General features: G+C 37.8%; 2 protein-coding genes across 2 annotated transcripts in view; both read left to right on the top strand.

The window, feature by feature from the left end:
- Positions 1-16,437, top strand: part of LOC307010102 (scavenger receptor cysteine-rich domain-containing protein DMBT1) — a 34,239-nt gene extending 17,802 nt beyond the window's left edge. The window contains exons 13-17 of the mRNA XM_079634492.1: positions 14,608-14,895; positions 15,039-15,359; positions 15,439-15,576; positions 15,671-16,004; positions 16,333-16,437. Coding sequence (XP_079490618.1) covers positions 14,608-14,895; positions 15,039-15,359; positions 15,439-15,576; positions 15,671-15,906 — 983 coding nt within the window. The 3' untranslated portion in view covers positions 15,907-16,004; positions 16,333-16,437. The remainder of the gene's footprint in view (positions 1-14,607; positions 14,896-15,038; positions 15,360-15,438; positions 15,577-15,670; positions 16,005-16,332) is intronic.
- Positions 16,438-17,013: 576 nt separating this feature from the next.
- On the top strand, positions 17,014-21,420 carry LOC307009570 (caspase-6-like). The gene is made up of 8 exons (XM_079633408.1): positions 17,014-17,278; positions 17,563-17,601; positions 17,960-17,999; positions 18,102-18,251; positions 18,365-18,441; positions 19,125-19,300; positions 19,402-19,549; positions 19,677-21,420. Exons 1-8 carry the CDS (start codon positions 17,248-17,250, stop codon positions 19,916-19,918), a joined length of 903 nt encoding a protein of 300 aa, XP_079489534.1. The 5' UTR covers positions 17,014-17,247; the 3' UTR covers positions 19,919-21,420.
- The last annotated feature ends 1,099 nt before the right edge of the window (positions 21,421-22,519 follow it).

Raw genomic sequence — 22,519 nt, 5'->3', positions numbered from 1 at the left:
CTGAACATAATGGTGACAATGTCACGTTCGGCACAGAGCCTTCGTAGCTTGTATCAAAAAAACGAAACATTGAAGCAGTGTATCGGAACTTGGTTCGTTTTGCCATAACCACGTGATCTATGACGTCCGAAGCTTCGTTTCCACACACAGTCATGTGACTGCTTCGTATTCAGATTCAAAAATAGCGCGAACCAATTCGCTCCGTGCACAAAATGGCGACCGTTGACGTTCGAACTCTTATATACTGTCTATAGAGCTGGTAAGTCCCGCCCCCTCCGTAAAACCCCGCTGGACCTCAAAGTTGAAAAACCGTCAATGCAAGTGAATGGGAGAAAATAATTATTTTCTGATCCCGTTCGAATTGTGCCATGAATGTGAACATATGTTGTCTGTGAATTTTTTATATAATCTTTCATGTTACAAGTTTGACAGTATATGGCATGATTCGTCGGCTAGCAGTTGTGGAAAAGACATAACGAGAAAGACTACATGTCGCCTATGTGACGTCACCCCATAAAGTTGACTTACCCGTGGTTTTCGCCAACCTCAACGATTTTGTCCTCTCCCTGAAAGAAGGCGGTGAAGTGCACCAAAGACACAGCCATGTCTAGCGGGATCCGTGAGCTAGAGCCGTGAGCTAGTGGTGTTGACGTTTCAAACGCGTCGACAGCAGCGAAGAGTTGTAGTCCACAAAGTGCTCTCACACAAAGTCTACCCGTATCAAACTTCTACCCGCTAAATTGTAGCATTCTTCACACGAAAGATTATATAAAAAAATTCACAGACAACATATGTTCACATTCATGGCACAATTCAAACAGGACCAGAAAATAATTATTTTCTCCCATTCACTTGCATTGACGGTTTTTCAACTTTGAGGTCCAGCGGGGTTTTACGGAGGGGGCGGGACTTACCAGCTCTATGGTTCGAACCCTGAGTGTGCGGGCCAGTACTTCCGGTGATCTGACAGCGAGAACGGTAGACAGCGAGAGCAAGAGAAAACAGCGACCGAGTTCCATAGAGATAATTTTTCACAATGAGTGTATTTAGGATTCAAGAGAGGTGACTTGCCTAACCAATGCATATATAATGACATGTTTGTGCATGCCCCGAAGTGTAATTCTAAAAAGAGAGAGAGAGAGAGAGAGAGAGAGAGAGAGAGAGAGAGAGAGAGAGAGAGAGAGAGAGAGAGAGAGAGAGAGAGAGAGAGAGAAGTTGTGAATTAAATTAAATTAAATCTAGGTAGCCTAATACCCTAATGAAAACCGCCACTTGCCTAATAATGAAAAACGACACTTGCATTAACACTTGCTTGGTTAATTGACATCCTATTAGCCTAAATAGACTACTTAAAGCAAGGAAATATTGCTCCTATTTAAGTAATGTAATAGTTAAATGACGGTGGATTATGAACTCGCCAAAACGGAAAAGAAAGCCCAACTGGACGCAGGATCAGTTACTGCTGCTGGCCCAGTTGGTGCTGAAAAAAATACAAATAAAATTAAAGCTGCAAGCAGCGATGAAAGGGCCCTCGCACCCGTGCCACCGCCACCCGGTGGCTTTAGGAAGACAGAGCACGGTGGGCAATGTGCATTTAAGTAGGTAAAAATAGGAGTAGTATGTCAAAGTCAGTTACAAAAATGTCCTTTATCATGGGTATAATAGCATGCGTTATCACTCAGATAAGTGTTGCTAGCATGTTTTAGCATGTTTCTAGCATGTTTAGAACTCAATGGCATATTAAATATGTCGCTAGCAATGCATCACAGTTTAAAACGTGTCACTTCCTGTCGACAGTAGGTGGCGCTATTACTTTAACTTAAAATTGTCATGTAGATGTGTTCAGGGCAGGACTCTTATCAAACATGTGAAGTTTGGGGCAGATTGGACATTGTCTTCTTCAGTAACAATAACTTCCCGTTTCATTGCATTAGCATGCTTTAGCACTTAGCTAAGAATTGCTAGCATGTTTTAACAGGTTTCTAACATGTTTATTACTCAATGGCATATTTAATATGTTGCTAGTACTGCATCACAGTGTTAACCATGTCACTTCCTGTTGCCAGTAGGTGGCGCTATTATTATAACTGAAAAGTGTCATGTAGATGTGTTCAGGGCAGAACTCTTATCAAACGTGTGAAATTGGGGCAAATTGAACATTCAATGCCTGACAGCAAATTCCTATTTAATTGCAGGAATAGCATGCTTTAGCACTTAGCTAATGTTTGTTAGCATGTTTTAGCATGGTTCCCGTGTGTTGTTAACATGTTCAGCACTTGCTGGCAATTTTTTATATGTTATTAGGAGTCCAAAATGGTGTTAAACATGACACTTCCTGTTGCCAGCAGGTGGCGCTATTACTCTAACTGATTATTCTCATGTAGATGTGTTCAGGGCAGGACTCTTATCAAACCTGTGAAGTTTGGGGCAGATTGGACATTGCCTACTTGAGTAACAACAACTTCCTGTTTCATTGCATTAGCATGCTTTAGCACTTAGCTAAGAATTGCTAGCATGTTTTAACATGTTTCTAACATGTTTATAACTCAATGGTTTATTTAATATGTTGCTAGTACAGCATCACAGTGTTAAACATGTCACTTCCTGTTGCCAATAGGTGGCGCTATTACTATAACTGAATATTCTCATGTAAATGTGTTCAGGACAGAACTCTTATCAAACGTGTGAAGTTTGGGGCAGATTGGGCATTCAATGCCTGAGTTACAGCAAATTCCTATTTAATTGCAGTAATAGCATGCTTTAGCACTTAGCTAATGTTTGCTAGCATGTTTTAGCATGTTTCTAGTATGGTGTTAACATGTTTAGCACTTGCTGGCAATTTTGTATATGTTAATTAGGAGTCCAAAACGGTGTTAAACATGTCACTTCCTGTTGCCAGCAGGTGGCGCTATGACTGTAACTGAATTTGAGCATGGTCATGTGTTCAGGACAGAACGCTTATCAAACGTGTGAAGTTTGGGGCAGATTGGACATTGTTTGCCTTAGTTACAGCAACTTCCTGTTTCATGGCGAAACATCAAAATTTGTCAGGCCGCCGAGGACACGCCCTTCGACGAAAACTCTAGATCTTCGCAATTTAACGTCGCAAAGGCCTTAAGATTACACTCACCAAATTTGAAGATGATCAGATTAAAACTGTAGGAGGAGTTCGTTAAAGTACGAGGCCTGAAAATGCCAAAAACTGCACAAAAATCAGAGAGGAAGTTCAAAATGGCTGACTTCCTGTTGTGTTTAAGGCTATGCTCCAAGAGACTTTTTTGTAGGTATTGGGTCATTACATGTATGTACCGAATTTCGTACACGTACGTGAAACGTAGCGGGAGGCGCACTCCGTTGAACCTTTATAGGTGGCGCTATCGAGCCATTTTACCCCGCCCAATTCTGAAACGCATATCAGATGTCAATTTTCGCCAGTTCTGACGCGTGTGCAAATTTTCGTGAGTTTTCGTGCATGTTTAGGCCCTCAAAAATGCGATCAAATGCGGAAAATAATAATAATAATAATAATTAAAGCTGCAAGCAGCGATGAAAGGGCCCTCGCACCCGTGCCAACCGCCACCCGGTGGATTTAGGAAGACAGAGCACGGTGGGCATTGTGCATTTAAGTAGGTAAATATAGGAGTATGTCAAAGTCAGTTACAAAAATGTCCTTTATTATGGGGATAATAGCATGCGTTATCACTCAGATAAGTGTTGCTAGCATGTTTTAGCATGTTTCTAGCATGTTTAGAACTCAATGGCATATTAAATATGTCGCTAGCAATGCATCACAGTTTAAAACGTGTCACTTCCTGTCGACAGTAGGTGGCGCAATTACTTTAACTTAAAATTGTCATGTAGATGTGTTCAGGGCAGGACTCTTATCAAACGTGTGAAGTTTGGGGCAGATTTGACATTGCCTTCTTCAGTAACAACAACTTCCCGTTTCATTGCATTAGCGTGCTTTAGCACTTAGCTAAGAATTGCTAGCATGTTTTAACATGTTTCTAACATGTATATAACTCAATGGCATATTTAATATGTTGCTAGTAATGCATCGCAGTGTTAAACATGTCACTTCCTGTTGCCAGTAGGTGGCGCTATTACTATAACTGAAAAGTGTCATGTAGATGTGTTCAGGGCAGGACTCTTATCAAACGTGTGAAGTTTGGGGCAGATTGGACATTGCCTTCTTGAGTAACAACAACTTCCTCTTTCATTGCATTAGCATGCTTTAGCACTTAGCTAAGAATTGCTAGCATGTTTTAACATGTTTCTAACATGTTTATTGCTCAATGGCATATTTAATATGTTGCTAGTACTGCATCACAGTGTTAACCATGTCACTTCCTGTTGCCAGTAGGTGGCGCTATTACTATAACTGAAAAGTGTCATGTAGATGTGTTCAGGGCAGGACTCTTATCAAACGTGTGAAGTTTGGGGCAGATTGGACATTGCCTTCTTGAGTAACAACAACTTCCTGTTTCATTGCATTAGCATGCTTTAGCACTTAGCTAAGAATTGCTAGCATGTTTTAACATGTTTCTAACATGTTATTAACTCAATGGTTTATTTAATATGTTGCTAGTACAACATCACAGTGTTGAACATGTCACTTCCTGTTGCCAGTAGGTGGCGCTATTACTATAACTGAAAAGTGTCATGTAAATGTGTTCAGGGCAGGACTCTTATCAAACGTGTGAAGTTTGGGGCAGATTGGACATTGCCTTCTTGAGTAACAACAACTTCCTGTTTCATTGCATTAGCATGCTTTAGCACTTAGCTAAGAATTGCTAGCATGTTTTAACATGTTTCTAACATGTTTATAACTCAATGGTTTATTTAATATGTTGCTAGTACAACATCACAGTGTTGAACATGTCACTTACTGTTGCCAGTAGGTGGCGCTATTACTATAACTGAAAAGTGTCATGTAAATGTGTTCAGGGCAGGACTCTTATCAAACGTGTGAAGTTTGGGGCCGATTGGACATTGCGTTCTTGAGTAACAACAACTTCCTGTTTCATTGCATTAGCATGCTTTAGCACTTAGCTAAGAATTGCTAGCATGTTTTAACAGGTTTCTAACATGTTTATAACTCAATGGTTTATTTAATATGTTGCTAGTACAACATCACAGTGTTGAACATGTCACTTCCTGTTGCCAGTAGGTGGCGCTATTACTATAACTGAATACTCTCATGTAAATGTGTTCAGACCAGAACTCTTATCAAACGTGTGAAATTGGGGCAAATTGAACATTCAATGCCTGAGTTACAGCAAATTCCTATTTAATTGCAGTAATAGAATGCTTTAGCACTCAGCTAATGTTTGTTAGCATGTTTTAGCATGTTTCCTGTATGTTGTTAACATGTTTAGCACTTGCTGGCAATTTTTTATGTTATTAGGAGTCCAAAATGGTGTTAAACATGTCACTTCCTGTTGCCAGCAGGTGGCGCTATTACTCTAACTGATTATTCTCATGTAAATGTGTTCAGGACAGAACTCTTATCAAACCTGTGAAGTTTGGGGCAGATTGGACATTGCCTACTTGAGTAACAACAACTTCCTGTTTCATTGCATTAGCATGCTTTAGCACTTAGCTAAGAATTGCTAGCATGTTTTAACATGTTTCTAACATGTTTATAACTCAATGGTTTATTTAATATGTTGCTAGTACAGCATGACAGTGTTAAACATGTCACTTCCTGTTGCCAATAGGTGGCGCTATTACTATAACTGAATATTCTCATGTAAATGTGTTCAGACCAGAACTCTTATCAAACGTGTGAAGTTTGGGGCAGATTGGGCATTCAATGCCTGAGTTACAGCAAATTCCTATTTAATTGCAGTAATAGCATGCTTTAGCACTTAGCTAATGTTTGCTAGCATGTTTTAGCATGTTTCTAGTATGTTGTTAACATGTTTAGCACTTGCTGGCAATTTTTTATATGTTATTAGGAGTCCAAAACAGTGTTAAACATGTCACTTCCTGTTGCCAGCAGGTGGCGCTATGACTGTAACTGAATTTGAGCATGGTCATGTGTTCAGGACAGAACGCTTATCAAACGTGTGAAGTTTGGGGCAGATTGGACATTGTTTGCCTGAGTTACAGCAACTTCCTGTTTCATGGCGAAACATCAAAATTTGTCAGGCCGCCGAGGACACGCCCTTCGACGAAAACTCTAGATCTTCGCAATTTAACGTCGCAAAGGCCTTAAGATTACACTCACCAAATTTGAAGATGATCAGATTAAAACTGTAGGAGGAGTTCGTTAAAGTACGAGGCCTGAAAATGGCAAAAACTGCACAAAAATCAGAGAGGAAGTTCAAAATGGCTGACTTCCTGTTGTGTTTAAGGCTATGCTCCAATAGACTTTTTTGTAGGTATTGGGTCATTACATGTATGTACCGAATTTCGTACACGTACGTGAAACGTAGCGGGAGGCGCACTCCGTTGAACCTTTATAGGTGGCGCTATCGAGCCATTTTACCCCGCCCAATTCTGAAACGCATATCAGATGTCAATTTTCGCCAGTTCTGACGCGTGTGCAAATTTTCGTGAGTTTTCGTGCATGTTTAGGCCCTCAAAAATGCGATTAAATGCGGAGAAGAAGAAGAATAATAATAATTAAAGCTGCAAGCAGCGATGAAAGGGCCCTCGCACCCGTGCCAACCGCCACCCGGTGGATTTAGGAAGACAGAGCACGGTGGGCATTGTGCATTTAAGTAGGTAAATATAGGAGTATGTCAAAGTCAGTTACAAAAATGTCCTTTATTATGGGGATAATAGCATGCGTTATCACTCAGATAAGTGTTGCTAGCATGTTTTAGCATGTTTCTAGCATGTTTAGAACTCAATGGCATATTAAATATGTCGCTAGCAATGCATCACAGTTTAAAACGTGTCACTTCCTGTCGACAGTAGGTGGCGCAATTACTTTAACTTAAAATTGTCATGTAGATGTGTTCAGGGCAGGACTCTTATCAAACGTGTGAAGTTTGGGGCAGATTTGACATTGCCTTCTTCAGTAACAACAACTTCCCGTTTCATTGCATTAGCGTGCTTTAGCACTTAGCTAAGAATTGCTAGCATGTTTTAACATGTTTCTAACATGTATATAACTCAATGGCATATTTAATATGTTGCTAGTAATGCATCGCAGTGTTAAACATGTCACTTCCTGTTGCCAGTAGGTGGCGCTATTACTATAACTGAATATTCTCATGTAAATGTGTTCAGACCAGAACTCTTATCAAACGTGTGAAGTTTGGGGCAGATTGGGCATTCAATGCCTGAGTTACAGCAAATTCCTATTTAATTGCAGTAATAGCATGCTTTAGCACTTAGCTAATGTTTGCTAGCATGTTTTAGCATGTTTCTAGTATGTTGTTAACATGTTTAGCACTTGCTGGCAATTTTTTATATGTTATTAGGAGTCCAAAACAGTGTTAAACATGTCACTTCCTGTTGCCAGCAGGTGGCGCTATGACTGTAACTGAATTTGAGCATGGTCATGTGTTCAGGACAGAACGCTTATCAAACGTGTGAAGTTTGGGGCAGATTGGACATTGTTTGCCTGAGTTACAGCAACTTCCTGTTTCATGGCGAAACATCAAAATTTGTCAGGCCGCCGAGGACACGCCCTTCGACGAAAACTCTAGATCTTCGCAATTTAACGTCGCAAAGGCCTTAAGATTACACTCACCAAATTTGAAGATGATCAGATTAAAACTGTAGGAGGAGTTCGTTAAAGTACGAGGCCTGAAAATGGCAAAAACTGCACAAAAATCAGAGAGGAAGTTCAAAATGGCTGACTTCCTGTTGTGTTTAAGGCTATGCTCCAAGAGACTTTTTTGTAGGTATTGGGTCATTACATGTATGTACCGAATTTCGTACACGTACGTGAAACGTAGCGGGAGGCGCACTCCGTTGAACCTTTATAGGTGGCGCTATCGAGCCATTTTACCCCGCCCAATTCTGAAACGCATATCAGATGTCAATTTTCGCCAGTTCTGACGCGTGTGCAAATTTTCGTGAGTTTTCGTGCATGTTTAGGCCCTCAAAAATGCGATTAAATGCGGAGAAGAAGAATAATAATAATAATTAAAGCTGCAAGCAGCGATGAAAGGGCCCTCGCACCCGTGCCAACCGCCACCCGGTGGATTTAGGAAGACAGAGCACGGTGGGCATTGTGCATTTAAGTAGGTAAATATAGGAGTATGTCAAAGTCAGTTACAAAAATGTCCTTTATTATGGGGATAATAGCATGCGTTATCACTCAGATAAGTGTTGCTAGCATGTTTTAGCATGTTTCTAGCATGTTTAGAACTCAATGGCATATTAAATATGTCGCTAGCAATGCATCACAGTTTAAAACGTGTCACTTCCTGTCGACAGTAGGTGGCGCAATTACTTTAACTTAAAATTGTCATGTAGATGTGTTCAGGGCAGGACTCTTATCAAACGTGTGAAGTTTGGGGCAGATTTGACATTGCCTTCTTCAGTAACAACAACTTCCCGTTTCATTGCATTAGCGTGCTTTAGCACTTAGCTAAGAATTGCTAGCATGTTTTAACATGTTTCTAACATGTATATAACTCAATGGCATATTTAATATGTTGCTAGTAATGCATCGCAGTGTTAAACATGTCACTTCCTGTTGCCAGTAGGTGGCGCTATTACTATAACTGAAAAGTGTCATGTAGATGTGTTCAGGGCAGGACTCTTATCAAACGTGTGAAGTTTGGGGCAGATTGGACATTGCCTTCTTGAGTAACAACAACTTCCTCTTTCATTGCATTAGCATGCTTTAGCACTTAGCTAAGAATTGCTAGCATGTTTTAACATGTTTCTAACATGTTTATTGCTCAATGGCATATTTAATATGTTGCTAGTACTGCATCACAGTGTTAACCATGTCACTTCCTGTTGCCAGTAGGTGGCGCTATTACTATAACTGAAAAGTGTCATGTAGATGTGTTCAGGGCAGGACTCTTATCAAACGTGTGAAGTTTGGGGCCGATTGGACATTGCCTTCTTGAGTAACAACAACTTCCTGTTTCATTGCATTAGCATGCTTTAGCACTTAGCTAAGAATTGCTAGCATGTTTTAACATGTTTCTAACATGTTTATAACTCAATGGTTTATTTAATATGTTGCTAGTACAACATCACAGTGTTGAACATGTCACTTCCTGTTGCCAGTAGGTGGCGCTATTACTATAACTGAAAAGTGTCATGTAAATGTGTTCAGGGCAGGACTCTTATCAAACGTGTGAAGTTTGGGGCAGATTGGACATTGCCTTCTTGAGTAACAACAACTTCCTGTTTCATTGCATTAGCATGCTTTAGCACTTAGCTAAGAATTGCTAGCATGTTTTAACATGTTTCTAACATGTTTATAACTCAATGGTTTATTTAATATGTTGCTAGTACAACATCACAGTGTTGAACATGTCACTTCCTGTTGCCAGTAGGTGGCGCTATTACTATAACTGAAAAGTGTCATGTAAATGTGTTCAGGGCAGGACTCTTATCAAACGTGTGAAGTTTGGGGCAGATTGGACATTGCCTTCTTGAGTAACAACAACTTCCTGTTTCATTGCATTAGCATGCTTTAGCACTTAGCTAAGAATTGCTAGCATGTTTTAACAGGTTTCTAACATGTTTATAACTCAATGGTTTATTTAATATGTTGCTAGTACAACATCACAGTGTTGAACATGTCACTTCCTGTTGCCAGTAGGTGGCGCTATTACTATAACTGAATACTCTCATGTAAATGTGTTCAGACCAGAACTCTTATCAAACGTGTGAAATTGGGGCAAATTGAACATTCAATGCCTGAGTTACAGCAAATTCCTATTTAATTGCAGTAATAGCATGCTTTAGCACTCAGCTAATGTTTGTTAGCATGTTTTAGCATGTTTCCTGTATGTTGTTAACATGTTTAGCACTTGCTGGCAATTTTTTATGTTATTAGGAGTCCAAAATGGTGTTAAACATGTCACTTCCTGTTGCCAGCAGGTGGCGCTATTACTCTAACTGATTATTCTCATGTAAATGTGTTCAGGACAGAACTCTTATCAAACCTGTGAAGTTTGGGGCAGATTGGACATTGCCTACTTGAGTAACAACAACTTCCTCTTTCATTGCATTAGCATGCTTTAGCACTTAGCTAAGAATTGCTAGCATGTTTTAACATGTTTCTAACATGTTTATAACTCAATGGTTTATTTAATATGTTGCTAGTACAGCATGACAGTGTTAAACATGTCACTTCCTGTTGCCAATAGGTGGCGCTATTACTATAACTGAATATTCTCATGTAAATGTGTTCAGACCAGAACTCTTATCAAACGTGTGAAGTTTGGGGCAGATTGGGCATTCAATGCCTGAGTTACAGCAAATTCCTATTTAATTGCAGTAATAGCATGCTTTAGCACTTAGCTAATGTTTGCTAGCATGTTTTAGCATGTTTCTAGTATGTTGTTAACATGTTTAGCACTTGCTGGCAATTTTTTATATGTTATTAGGAGTCCAAAACAGTGTTAAACATGTCACTTCCTGTTGCCAGCAGGTGGCGCTATGACTGTAACTGAATTTGAGCATGGTCATGTGTTCAGGACAGAACGCTTATCAAACGTGTGAAGTTTGGGGCAGATTGGACATTGTTTGCCTGAGTTACAGCAACTTCCTGTTTCATGGCGAAACATCAAAATTTGTCAGGCCGCCGAGGACACGCCCTTCGACGAAAACTCTAGATCTTCGCAATTTAACGTCGCAAAGGCCTTAAGATTACACTCACCAAATTTGAAGATGATCAGATTAAAACTGTAGGAGGAGTTCGTTAAAGTACGAGGCCTGAAAATGGCAAAAACTGCACAAAAATCAGAGAGGAAGTTCAAAATGGCTGACTTCCTGTTGTGTTTAAGGCTATGCTCCAAGAGACTTTTTTGTAGGTATTGGGTCATTACATGTATGTACCGAATTTCGTACACGTACGTGAAACGTAGCGGGAGGCGCACTCCGTTGAACCTTTATAGGTGGCGCTATCGAGCCATTTTACCCCGCCCAATTCTGAAACGCATATCAGATGTCAATTTTCGCCAGTTCTGACGCGTGTGCAAATTTTCGTGAGTTTTCGTGCATGTTTAGGCCCTCAAAAATGCGATTAAATGCGGAGAAGAATAATAATAATAATAATAATAATAATAATAATAAACAGAGCAATTCCAAGAGGGTCCTCACACCATCGGTGCTCGGGCCCTAATAATAATAATAATAATAATAATAATAAACAGAGCAATTCCAATAGTGTCCTCGCACCATCGGTGCTCGGGCCCTAATAAAAGGGAAATTCGGCACTGGGATACAACATCGAGAATTGTGAAGGAAAACTTATGAACTGTCGAATAATATGGGGTCTACAGAGTGCATTGATGGTTTGGTGGATGGATCTGCATCACCGATGGCTTAGGTGCTACTTTTAGGGCTAAAATGCTTCGTGAATTACTCTTAGTGAAAAAAATTAGGAGTCCTAAAGTTAGAAGTGACACGCCCATTATTTTTAGGAGTGCTCCTAAATTCGCCAGTTAGGAGCTACTTTTAGCCTTAAAATTCTTTGTGAATACGGCCCCTGGTGTTTATAAGCAGCGCATACAGTATTTTACTACGTGTAAAATATACACAAACTTATAGTACATTTTTGTGGTAACGTTACCTACAGTTAAAAATGTAAATGTAAAATATGTGATGATAATATTGATCGAGTAAGTGAAAATATATACGCAGAATTGAGAAAATAGTATTTATGGAAATAAATTGTAGCCCATCACAGGGCAAACGTGTGAATGTTCACGGGGTATTTTATTTAACAACTCTAATCGTAGTTGTAATTATATTTACAGTTGGCATAATTGTTGCGTATGCAGCATGAGTCCAATACAATCTTCTGTTCGTGAACAGTTTGCATCCGTGCATTTAATTGCCATTGGCTCGTGTGATAGTAATATGGATCTTGGTAGTATTTTAAGTTATATAATTTATTCTATAAACAACTATAAAAGGTCATTTTCGGCTTTCTCCGCGGCTCCCTGCATAATGCGAAACCGGAAGTGTCTAACCGCACACTCACTGTTCAGAAATCCAAAATGGCGGCCACGTGCAACTAGTCCATTGAGCAGGTTTCGAGTGTCATGCTCTTCGGTAGTAGTAAACAAAGAAATAGACTTAGCCCTCACACTGTTGAACAAGTCCTGAGGGTTGTTCCATAAAACAAGATTAGAATACAAGCCAGGCTTATTTTGGTTTGTCAGACTTATTGTCGGTTCAGTTGATTCTGTTTCATAAAGCAAACTTAAAATAGTTCAAACTCAGTTACCCTGGCAACTTATGCTGGGTAGCCTGGTCCAGGGCAGGCTAACTGTCAGGCTAAGCCTCAGTTATTACACAGATCCTCTAACACTGACCAATAGAAACACAATGACTGTTTGATGGTGGATCGATTTGATCTATGATCGACCTCTTAGGTCAAAAAATGTATATTAGTCAGAATCTGGTCAGAATTATTGCGCTCCTATTTGGCGCGCATTCTCGTTCAATGTGAAGTTTAGCAGCAAAATGGAAATATTTGCACGACTTCCTAAGATTTACATATGGAGAATACTCTTGTGAAATGTAAGTTTTGCAAACACCAAGTCGTATAAAACAGCACAAAATATATGCTGTTTGATGGTGGATCGATTTGATCTATGATCGACCTCTTAGGTCGGGCTGCTTAAGAAACGCGTGCACACGCAGTTATCTAGACTAGGGCACGCAATTCTGCAAAAATGTCCGTTTTGTCGAGTATCCTCAAGAGTAGACTGAGCACTCTTAAATTAGTTAAATAGTTTTAAATGAACATAAAGAAGAGTTGTGAGAGAATGAGGCGCGTGTGAGACCCGCGTCTCTGTCAGCAGCGGCTGCTCTTAAAGGGACAGTAGCCAAATAAAGCTTTCCGTCAGTAAAGTTAATCAAAGAACAAAGGGAACAGAGAAAAACACTCACTGCTCTTGATTAAAGAACATTTGTGACTTTAATAAGGATTAATCTATGTATAATTTAACATTTATACAGTGCAAACTGTTTGATAACTTTATTACATTTCTGTAGGCTATATTTCCTACCTTTTAGACAAATATTAAAAATATACTGTCTTTGTTGTTTCTACATTAATTTGGAGATTAAATGTGAAATTATAACATTATAAATTATATTAAAAACATTAGATTTTTATCGTGAGTAATCACAGAATGTTTTATTTTTAAGGGAACAAGGGTCTGTCCATATAAACTTCCCTCATCCACTTCACGAAGTGGAACGCACTTCAAAATGGCGAGCAGGGATTCCCCCGAGGGGAAGTGCTTAGGGAAGTTCGCAAGTGCGTGTCTAGTGGACTGGAACGCAGTATAGATAAACCTGGATCAAATTAGTGGGATTGCATGAACTTGAATGACCTTTTATGAAACCGCTTTAGCCCCAACTTATTTGTTAGGTTTATTCAAGTCGGATTTTGGAGTTTAATCCTCGCTTTTCTTAGCGTATTTTATGGAAACCTCTGTTCCTTAATAAAACATCTTTAATTTCTTAAATTATCCACAAAATAAAATGTCACCTCCCCAGTTTACAAGCACTTCACCATTCCACATTAATTTTCTTTTATGTTGATTATATAAGCCTATGGCTACATGAGCCTTGCCTAACTCATACGATTAGGATTGAGGCTAAAGTTTATGCTGCATTTGTTGATCAAAGCAGATTCATAAGAATTGTTTCTGTACAACTTCAACCCCATTTATTATAATTTTTTCTTCATAAATTCATTCATTCATAGAGTTGTTTGTTCATACATTGCGTAAGAACTACATTGCGTAAGAACTACACTAACACATGGATAACGAAGATTAGCCTAATTGTATTGCTTTTTTGCAGAGCACAAAGTGATTTATTACATGAAACAATCAAAAAAAATGGTTGGATCTTCTGGGCCAGAAAGGCAGCTTTTCCACCTTTTGACCACAAGATGTCCTTAGTGTGAAACTTGTTGAAAAGCTTCGATTATTGAACCATTTTACAATACAGTCGAGGGGGAAAGCCCCGGTGCTTCACAAAGCTTCATTTCACCAGCTGAAACACAATACCTAAATTCTCAACTTAAAAGTTGATATTTTACATCAACCTAATTTAAGTTAATATTCATAACATTTTCGTCTTCAAGTTTGAATTTGAGCTGAATGTGTAAAAGTCCTTGCTAGTCAATCAAGAAATCTTCTCCAAACTTTTTCACCTGTCCTGCATGTGCTCTCAGAGGTGCACCACTATATTGATCCCCCTGGAAACACAACTTATCAGGTTTCAGCTCAGCCACCACACTGCACTGCCCTATTCAGGAATTTCTTTACATGGAGGAACCTGAAGTGAATAATTATTATTTTTCTTGACGAAACATGCATCTTGACTTATTTTTTTTGGGAGAAATGAGCAATAGAAATCACATTAAGCTTCATGTATTTCATCACATCTTAAAAAGTAATTTTAAATGGATGTATATTTCTTTTGCAGGTGACCTGGAGAAGCCCACTCTTTCCCTGATCTCCACACATGCAGTCGTTTCTCCTGGAGAAAACATTCAGTTCAGATGCACAACACCTACATCAAGATGCAATGCTAATGCTGAATTCCACCTCTTCATAAATGGATCATCTGTGTCCTCCGAGAAACATGTATCTAGTGCGACTTTCGACCTTGTTAATGTAGGCGTCTCACGTCAGGGCATCTACAGCTGTAATTACTCCTACCAAAACACCACTATAAAGTCGCCTCGGAGTAACACTGTTCAAATCACTGTAGGCAAGTGGTTCATCTTGTCACATTGCCTACATTATATAAAGTAAATGCATGAAAGTGAATTAATTCTGTGTTGACGTCTTATTTTTGAGTTTGTGCTGCTGATCTTCCTGAGAAGTGTATTGCTTGATTTTGTATTTTTCTAGTGCACCTGCAGCAGCCCAGCTTGCCCCGCATTGCTCCTGATGGGCGGTTTGACGTGGGGCCTCAGGGGCCAGTGATCACCTGGGGCCACAGTTTCACTATCATCTGTTCCACTGAATCTCAGTATCCTGGAGGCTCCTTCTACCTGTTTAGGGAATCAAATATGACCAGCAGTCGGTCAGCTGTCAATCTCTCTGCCTCCTTCTCCTTTCCTGAGGCAGATTATTCCCATGAAGGAAACTACAGCTGTGTTTATGAAGTCAGTTTGTCTTCGCGCTCCTTCCGTTCCTCTGCCTCTGATCTACTGGTCATCACTATCAAAGGTATTAATGTGTAAGAACCTAAAAACAATCTGGACTGCTGGTACTGAAAGTTCAACTGTAACCCGTGTGTCTGTCTCAGCCTCCCTGCTCCCCCTCATTGGTGCTGCGGTGTCAGCTGTGCTGCTCTTACTGTCTGTCCTCGTGATCATCCTCCTGGTCAAGAGAAGACAAAAGCAAAGGAAGAAGGAAACTCATTTTAAGTGCTCTTTTAAAAGAGGTAGCATTTTATAAAAACATCTTGCTTTTTCCATGGACACAGCTTTTATTATCATTTAATAATGATGTCTCTTCATCTCTATGCATGTCTCTAGGTCCAGCTAATATGTATGCAGGTACATCCTATGACAAAAGAAATGATGATGATGATGAGAATGATTATGAAAATGTTCAACTTAATGATAAAAACATGGATCATGATGACTCTGAAGAGGACTATGTCAATGTGGACACGGAAGACTCTGAGGAGGACTATGTCAATATGAGTGTTACAGAGAATAAAAGTGTGGTAGACAAATCTAATGATAACATTTATGAAATATATGAATAGAACTTCTGAGTGAACCTAAAATGCTATAATTATTGAGGCTCCAAACAGATGGAATATGGCAGCCAAATCCAGTTGACTGAATTATATATACCGAGACGGTAACACTTTATAATAAGGTTCATTTATTAAACATTAGTTAATGTATTAACTAACATGAACTAACAATGAGCGATACATTTGTTACAGTATTTATTAATCTTTGTTAATGTTAGTTAATATGAATAAAGCTGTTCATTGTTAGTTCATGTTAGTTCACAGTACATTAACTCATGTTAACAAGATTTTAATAAAGTATTAGTAAATGTTGAAATTAACATTAACAAAGATGAATAAATGCTGTATAAGTGCAGTTCATTATTTGTTAATGTTAACTAATGTAGTTAACTAATGTTAACTAATGAACCTTATTGTAAAGTGTTACCACAGAGACTACTAACAAATATTTGTTTGTTTGTTTGTTTGGTCCCACTGACTTTTTACTAGTGGGGATTGTTTTCAGATAATACAATAAAGAACACTATTTTATGATACATATGAGTATTGAGTCAAATGTTTTAAAAAAATGAACAAACTCAACAGGGTTGTTGTAGCCTACTAGTGGGACTCATTAAGTGCTCTTTCATTTTCAGTTTTGTTGCCAGTTTTCAGCCTGTGCTCCAACAGTGTGTTCAGCTGTGTGTCTTGCATGTTGTAAATTAATTTAATGAACATGGTTACCTGGCTTTATTTGAAGCCTTTCAAAATAATAATAATAATTTGAAAATAGTTAAAATGCATTACTCCACAATAATTTGTTTTTTAATTATTCCTTTAACAAAAAAGGACAATTACACAAAAAGAGAAGTTAAGTAATAATTTAATAATAAATTGTTAATATATATATATATATATATATATAAACTCACTATAGATCACTATTATATTACATTGAAAGAAAGAAAGAAAGAAAGAAAGAAAGAAAGAAAGAAAGAAAGAAAGAAAGAAAGAAAGAAAGAAAGAAAGAAAGAAAGAAAGAAAGAAAGAAAGAAAGAAAGAAAGAAAGAAAGAAAGAAAGAAAGAAAGAAAGAAAGAAAGAAATCAAAGCGGAAGTTGTAACCGAGTCCAACCAGTCCGACCAAAGGTTCGAACGCGACAGACCACCTGTGATTGGTTAACATTTTAGCGACCTATGATTGGTTAACATTGTAGTCGCCTGTGATTGGTTAACATTTTAGTGCCCCCATTGATAGGTTAACTGTTGTGTTTGGTGGCTGACTAGTCACTCAGGTCTGCTCTTGCTGTCGTTAGTTTGAAGTTAAAACTCTTCTCAATTTCACACAAATTCGCTCAGCAGAATCAACGATGGCAAGTCAAATCAAGAGCGATGAATCCGGTAAGGTTTCTATCTGGTTACTTTGGATAAAAAAAGAACTTAAATAGTTAACTTACACTGTGAATGTTGTTTATGAGGTGGTTTCATTTCCTTATTCCAACACCTGACGTAGGTAACGTTAGTATTAACGTTAAACATAAATCACAAGGTTTCACGATCATACACATAAAATATGATTTTCAACCGGACTAGTATCGGTGAATAGCCACCCTGAATTCATACTTATACCGTTTGAGTATAATCAGTGCTTACAAATGTTTCTTTGTCGTCGTCGTTGTTTTTAGGAGCTGTGGAGAAGGACAGCGCTTCAGCAGGACTCACAGGTAGAACTGAATCTAGTTTATGACTCGAGTAGCAGAATGGGGGAAAGAGAAGGATCTGTATAGAGTAAATATTGCATTTGCTTATGTTAACTCTGCTATGCTTGACAACCTGTTTGTAAAGCCATTGAAATCTAGCCTGACCAGGTGCTAAATACACAATACAGGAGGCATGACCCCAGTGTATGTTCACTGAACTTTAGATCTTCATTCTACAATACAACCATTCGACCACAGATAGACCAATATCTTTGTCTGAGTGGTTTAAATCTTTGTGGCATGAATAGATCCTCTGAAGATTTTCATATGCTTGCTTTGCAAACCAAATTACTCTTTGTGTTGATTTTGTCTTTTATTTCAGTCAGAGACAACATAACAGAGACTGATGCCTTTAATCAAAGGTAACACCTTAATAAAGACACATTGTATCCATGTAGAAATTGTACAGTTGAAGCAAATCTCATTTATTTTATTTTTCATTTTAAATGTATATCATTTGTCAGTGTTCATAATCTGGATCCTAACGAGGCATATAAGATGAATCACAAGAAGCGAGGAATGGCTCTGATCTTTAACCACGAACGTTTCTACTGGCAGCTCATGTTGGGTAACCGTTCTGGCACAGAAGCAGACAGACATAACCTCGTTAGAAGGTATTTGGCAAATAAGATATGTTGATTAATGAAGAAAGTAATTTTCTTGTCTTGGATTAAAGTAACAGAACAATGATTAACATTCTTAGTCCATTTTCTTTCATATCTGTCAGATTTCAAGAGCTGGATTTTGAAGTGAAGGCTTATGATGATTATAAACGGGATGAAGTTTTAGACAAAATCAAAGAAGGTACCACAATATTTTCTCTTTCAAACATGTTTTGAGAAATGCGAGCCAAATTTAAATATTCCAGGTTCAATACAGAGGTTAATCCGCAGCATATTTGGCATTCCGTTGATTTAAGATGGTTGACAATGTTTACACTTTACTACTTAAATTCACTTTTCAAATATATATTTATAATTATTTAAAAATATTTATAATAAATTGTATTGTAGTTGTATAATCTAATTCATAATCTAATTTAGTTACAAATGTGCAAAAATAAAACAATTATTAAATATCAGTTCTGCATATCAGTAGTCAGACACACAAACAATTATTATAAGTTACAATACTGTACAATAGTGGTCGAGCTCTACTCTTGATTACCACAAAATAGAAAGGGGAATAAAAGTGGACTCTTCCAACAATTTGAAATGACCTATCAGAAAAAAGTATTTTCATTAATACACTTACAACTGAAGTCAGCATCAGAGCAAACATTCAAAATACACATCAAACTGTTTCAATACCCATAGTGCTGACCAGTTGCTATAATCGCTCAAGCTGGTCATTCATGTAGGTTCATCAAATTTGTTTTTATAACCCGGGCCGAGAGAAAGTCAAAAGGTTTTTCTGTGAAAATCGGCAGTATGTCACAGCATGCTCCGAATGCAGTTTAGGTTCTATTTATTTTCCTTTGATTTCAGCTGCTGCTGCTAACCATGCGGATGCAGACTGTTTCGTTTGCGTCTTTTTAAGTCATGGGGAAAATGGCCACATCTTTGCCAATGATGGGAAGATTGAAATTAAAGAAATCACTGATTTGTTCAAGGGGGGTATGTGCCAAAGCCTTGTAGGGAAACCCAAGATCTTCATCCTGCAGGTAATTTAGCCTTTATCCACAAAATGTATTTTGCAATGTATTTACAGTAATGCAGTATTAATCCAGATTGAATGCCTCATGTAAACTTCTTTAAACACAAGGCTTGTCGTGGTGACAAGCATGATGATCCTGTGGCACCAATGGATGTGGTGGACAGTCAAGCGGTCAATAATGTGGTGGTAGATGCAGGGGTGCTCTACACACTTCCAGCAGGAGCAGACTTCCTTATGTGCTACTCAGTGGCTGAGGGTCAGTGAAGATTTGCTAAATGTGTTATTTTATGTACTTCCAGCTTTGATGCAATTTAGAACGTTGATTCCTCAGTAGTGACACTTTAAACAGTCATCATTGACATTGTTTCCTTCTTCTTTTAAAGGATATTACTCTCACCGTGAGACTGTAAATGGCTCGTGGTACATCCAGGATCTGTGTGAAATCCTGAGGCGTTATGGTTCCACACTGGAGTTCACTGAGATCCTGACGCTTGTCAACAGGAAAGTTTCCTTCCGCAGTGTTGAAAACTGCAAAGATCGCTCGGCTATAGGCAAAAAACAGGTGCCTTGTTTTGCGTCCATGCTCACTAAGAAGCTGTTTTTCAGGCCTAAGAAGGAGAATTAGTGTTTGGGCCTATTACAGTTACAAAAGGGATTACATTATTTTAATTGGCTTTATTTTGTGCTCTTATATACATCATTTTCAAATTTGGGAATGGGAATTTATGCAGGTTTGGATATTTTAGCCTTGAGGTTTGACAGTTGGTCTTAAAAAGTGCAAATAGTAGCTCTACAATAGGTGACAGAAAAAGTGCTCTAGTTTTAGTTTCATTTTTAACTCATTAGTACCAGGATGTATCAGTAGCAATGCAAAGTTTTTTTTTTTTTTATTGCCTGCAGGATTTAGTGAGGCCATTCCCAGTTATTTGTGGTAAAGTGGTAAAGAAAGCTCTGTGCTCTCGCAATTGTTTTTTTTATAATAATTTACATTTAAAGTAAATGTTTTACACACATTTGTATCAAACCTGTTCACTACATTCAATCATGATCTGTCATTAATAGAACATTTGAACTACAACATGGTAATCTCTTCCATCTGTTTTAGTCTGAAAGGGGGGACAAAACAAGACACTCCAGTTATACAGCAAAAAAAAAAACTTGAAAATCACCTTAGAACACATTCCTACTTACCAACCAGCTTTGCGATACAAAATACTTTAACAATTATGGGATAATGGATTTAAATGAGGGATTATGTTTTGTTGTTAACACTGTTGTCTTACAGTAAATGTTGAAAAGATTGACTTTTAGAGGTCCGGCCACAAAGATACACAACACTATTTTAAGTGTCTGTCTTATAACATGTTGCCGTTTGATGTTGAGTTTTGTCACGTGGCATTTGTTTCATAAAGAATAAAAGCAAAATGTATAAATGGAGCAATTCTAGTAGGATCCTCACACCGTTCGTGCTCCTGTCATAATAACATGAATCGAATGTCTTTATACATTCTTTGCTCAGTTCTGTAAACATGGGATGGAATTTATACTTTAATGTCTGAACAAGCTTTTCATTGTGAATCATGTCCTCATTGTAAAGACATTTGTTTGGTATGAGGTTCTCAATTTCCTAGTAATGTGACTGTTTTCTGAGCTGATGACACGTGTATTAGTGGGACATAGGGTGTTCTGCAACATAATGTATAATAATTTTGAGTATGTGAGCAATCTTAATTGCATATGATTCCTTTGCTGGATGTTCAGGTGCAGGTTTTTCCCAACTGTTGAGTTGAATTGAAATTTTTTTTAAGCATTTGCTTGAAACAGGGATTGAGACTTGTTTGAGAATGTTTTTCCAGTAATTAATGAATATTTGCTGTATGCATTTCTATTAGAATAAATGGGAATATAGAATTAAATGAGGATTATATAAATTTTTATTTTACTCTGTGATTACATGCTTAGGCTGAAATTATGAAAAGATTGAGTTTTAGAGATCCTACCACAAAGATACACTACACTTCTTTAATGTATCAAATATTTTGGTTAGTCTTTTGACCTGTTGCCTTAGTGAATTTTGCTACATGTGGCACTTGTTTCATAAAGAATAAAAATATAATTATACAACGAGACTGTTGAAATCTTGATTTTGATTGGATGAACATTCTAAGGTGTGCAATTATTTTCAAGCACAGCTAAAAAAGTTCCAGGCAGGTCTTGACCGCATTTCAGTTCCATATCACTACGCCAAATGATTTCAGTTTTTCAAAGCGCATGTTTACATAGAAAAACAACGGAAAAGTAGTGCAGAAGAATCAAAAAAAGTGTTTGTGTGAATAGCCCCTGGGTCTCTGTTATTAAAATTACATTTTGAAATTAGCAACAGAGGCTTGGGATGAGATGCGTAAGAATGTAGTACTACAAACAATAGTGTTTTAAGGTCAAAAACCTGACAAATGTCTTGAAATAAAAACAATGTTTTGAGGTTTGTTAAGCATAGTAAAAGCATAATAATACACGCTGTTGTTACATCTCAGGTGTGCATCACTTTCAAAATGGGAATTTATGCAGGTTTGCATATTTTTTAGCCTTGAGGTTTGACAGTTGGTCTTACAAAGTGCAAATAGTAGCTTTTAGTTTTAGTTTCATTTTTAACTCATTTGTACACAGTATCAGTAGCAATGCAAAGCTCTTTTTTTTTGTCTACAGGCTTTAGTAAAGCCATTCCCAGTTATTTGTGGTAAAAAAAAAAAAATCTAATTTATAGGAGACCTATGAAAAATTAAATGTTTTACACATATTTATATCAAACCAGTTCACTACATTCAATCATGATCTGTCATTAATAGAACTAAAGAGTGATCTCTTCGATCTGTTATTTTAGTCTGAAAGGGGGAGCAAAAGACACTCCAGTCACAAAAAAAAAAAAAAACATCTTAGAATTCCTACTTACCAACCAGCTGTGATACAACATACTTTAATAATTATGGGATAATGGATTTAAATGGAGGATTTTATTTTGTTGTTAACACTGTTGTCTTACAGTAAATGACCGAATGTCTTTATACATTCTTTGCTCAGTTCTGTAAACATGGGATGGAATTTATACTTTTAATGTCTGAACAAGCTTTTCATTGTAAATCATGTCCTCATTGTAAATGTCATGTCAATCATTTGTTTGGTATGAGAAATGTTCCCAAGTAATGTGAGCTGTTAGCACATGTATTAT

This window comes from Phoxinus phoxinus (assembly GCF_949152265.1).
Source record: "Phoxinus phoxinus genome assembly, chromosome: 1".
Classification (NCBI taxonomy): domain Eukaryota; kingdom Metazoa; phylum Chordata; class Actinopteri; order Cypriniformes; family Leuciscidae; genus Phoxinus; species Phoxinus phoxinus.
This window is presented reverse-complemented; position numbering and strand designations above follow the sequence as displayed.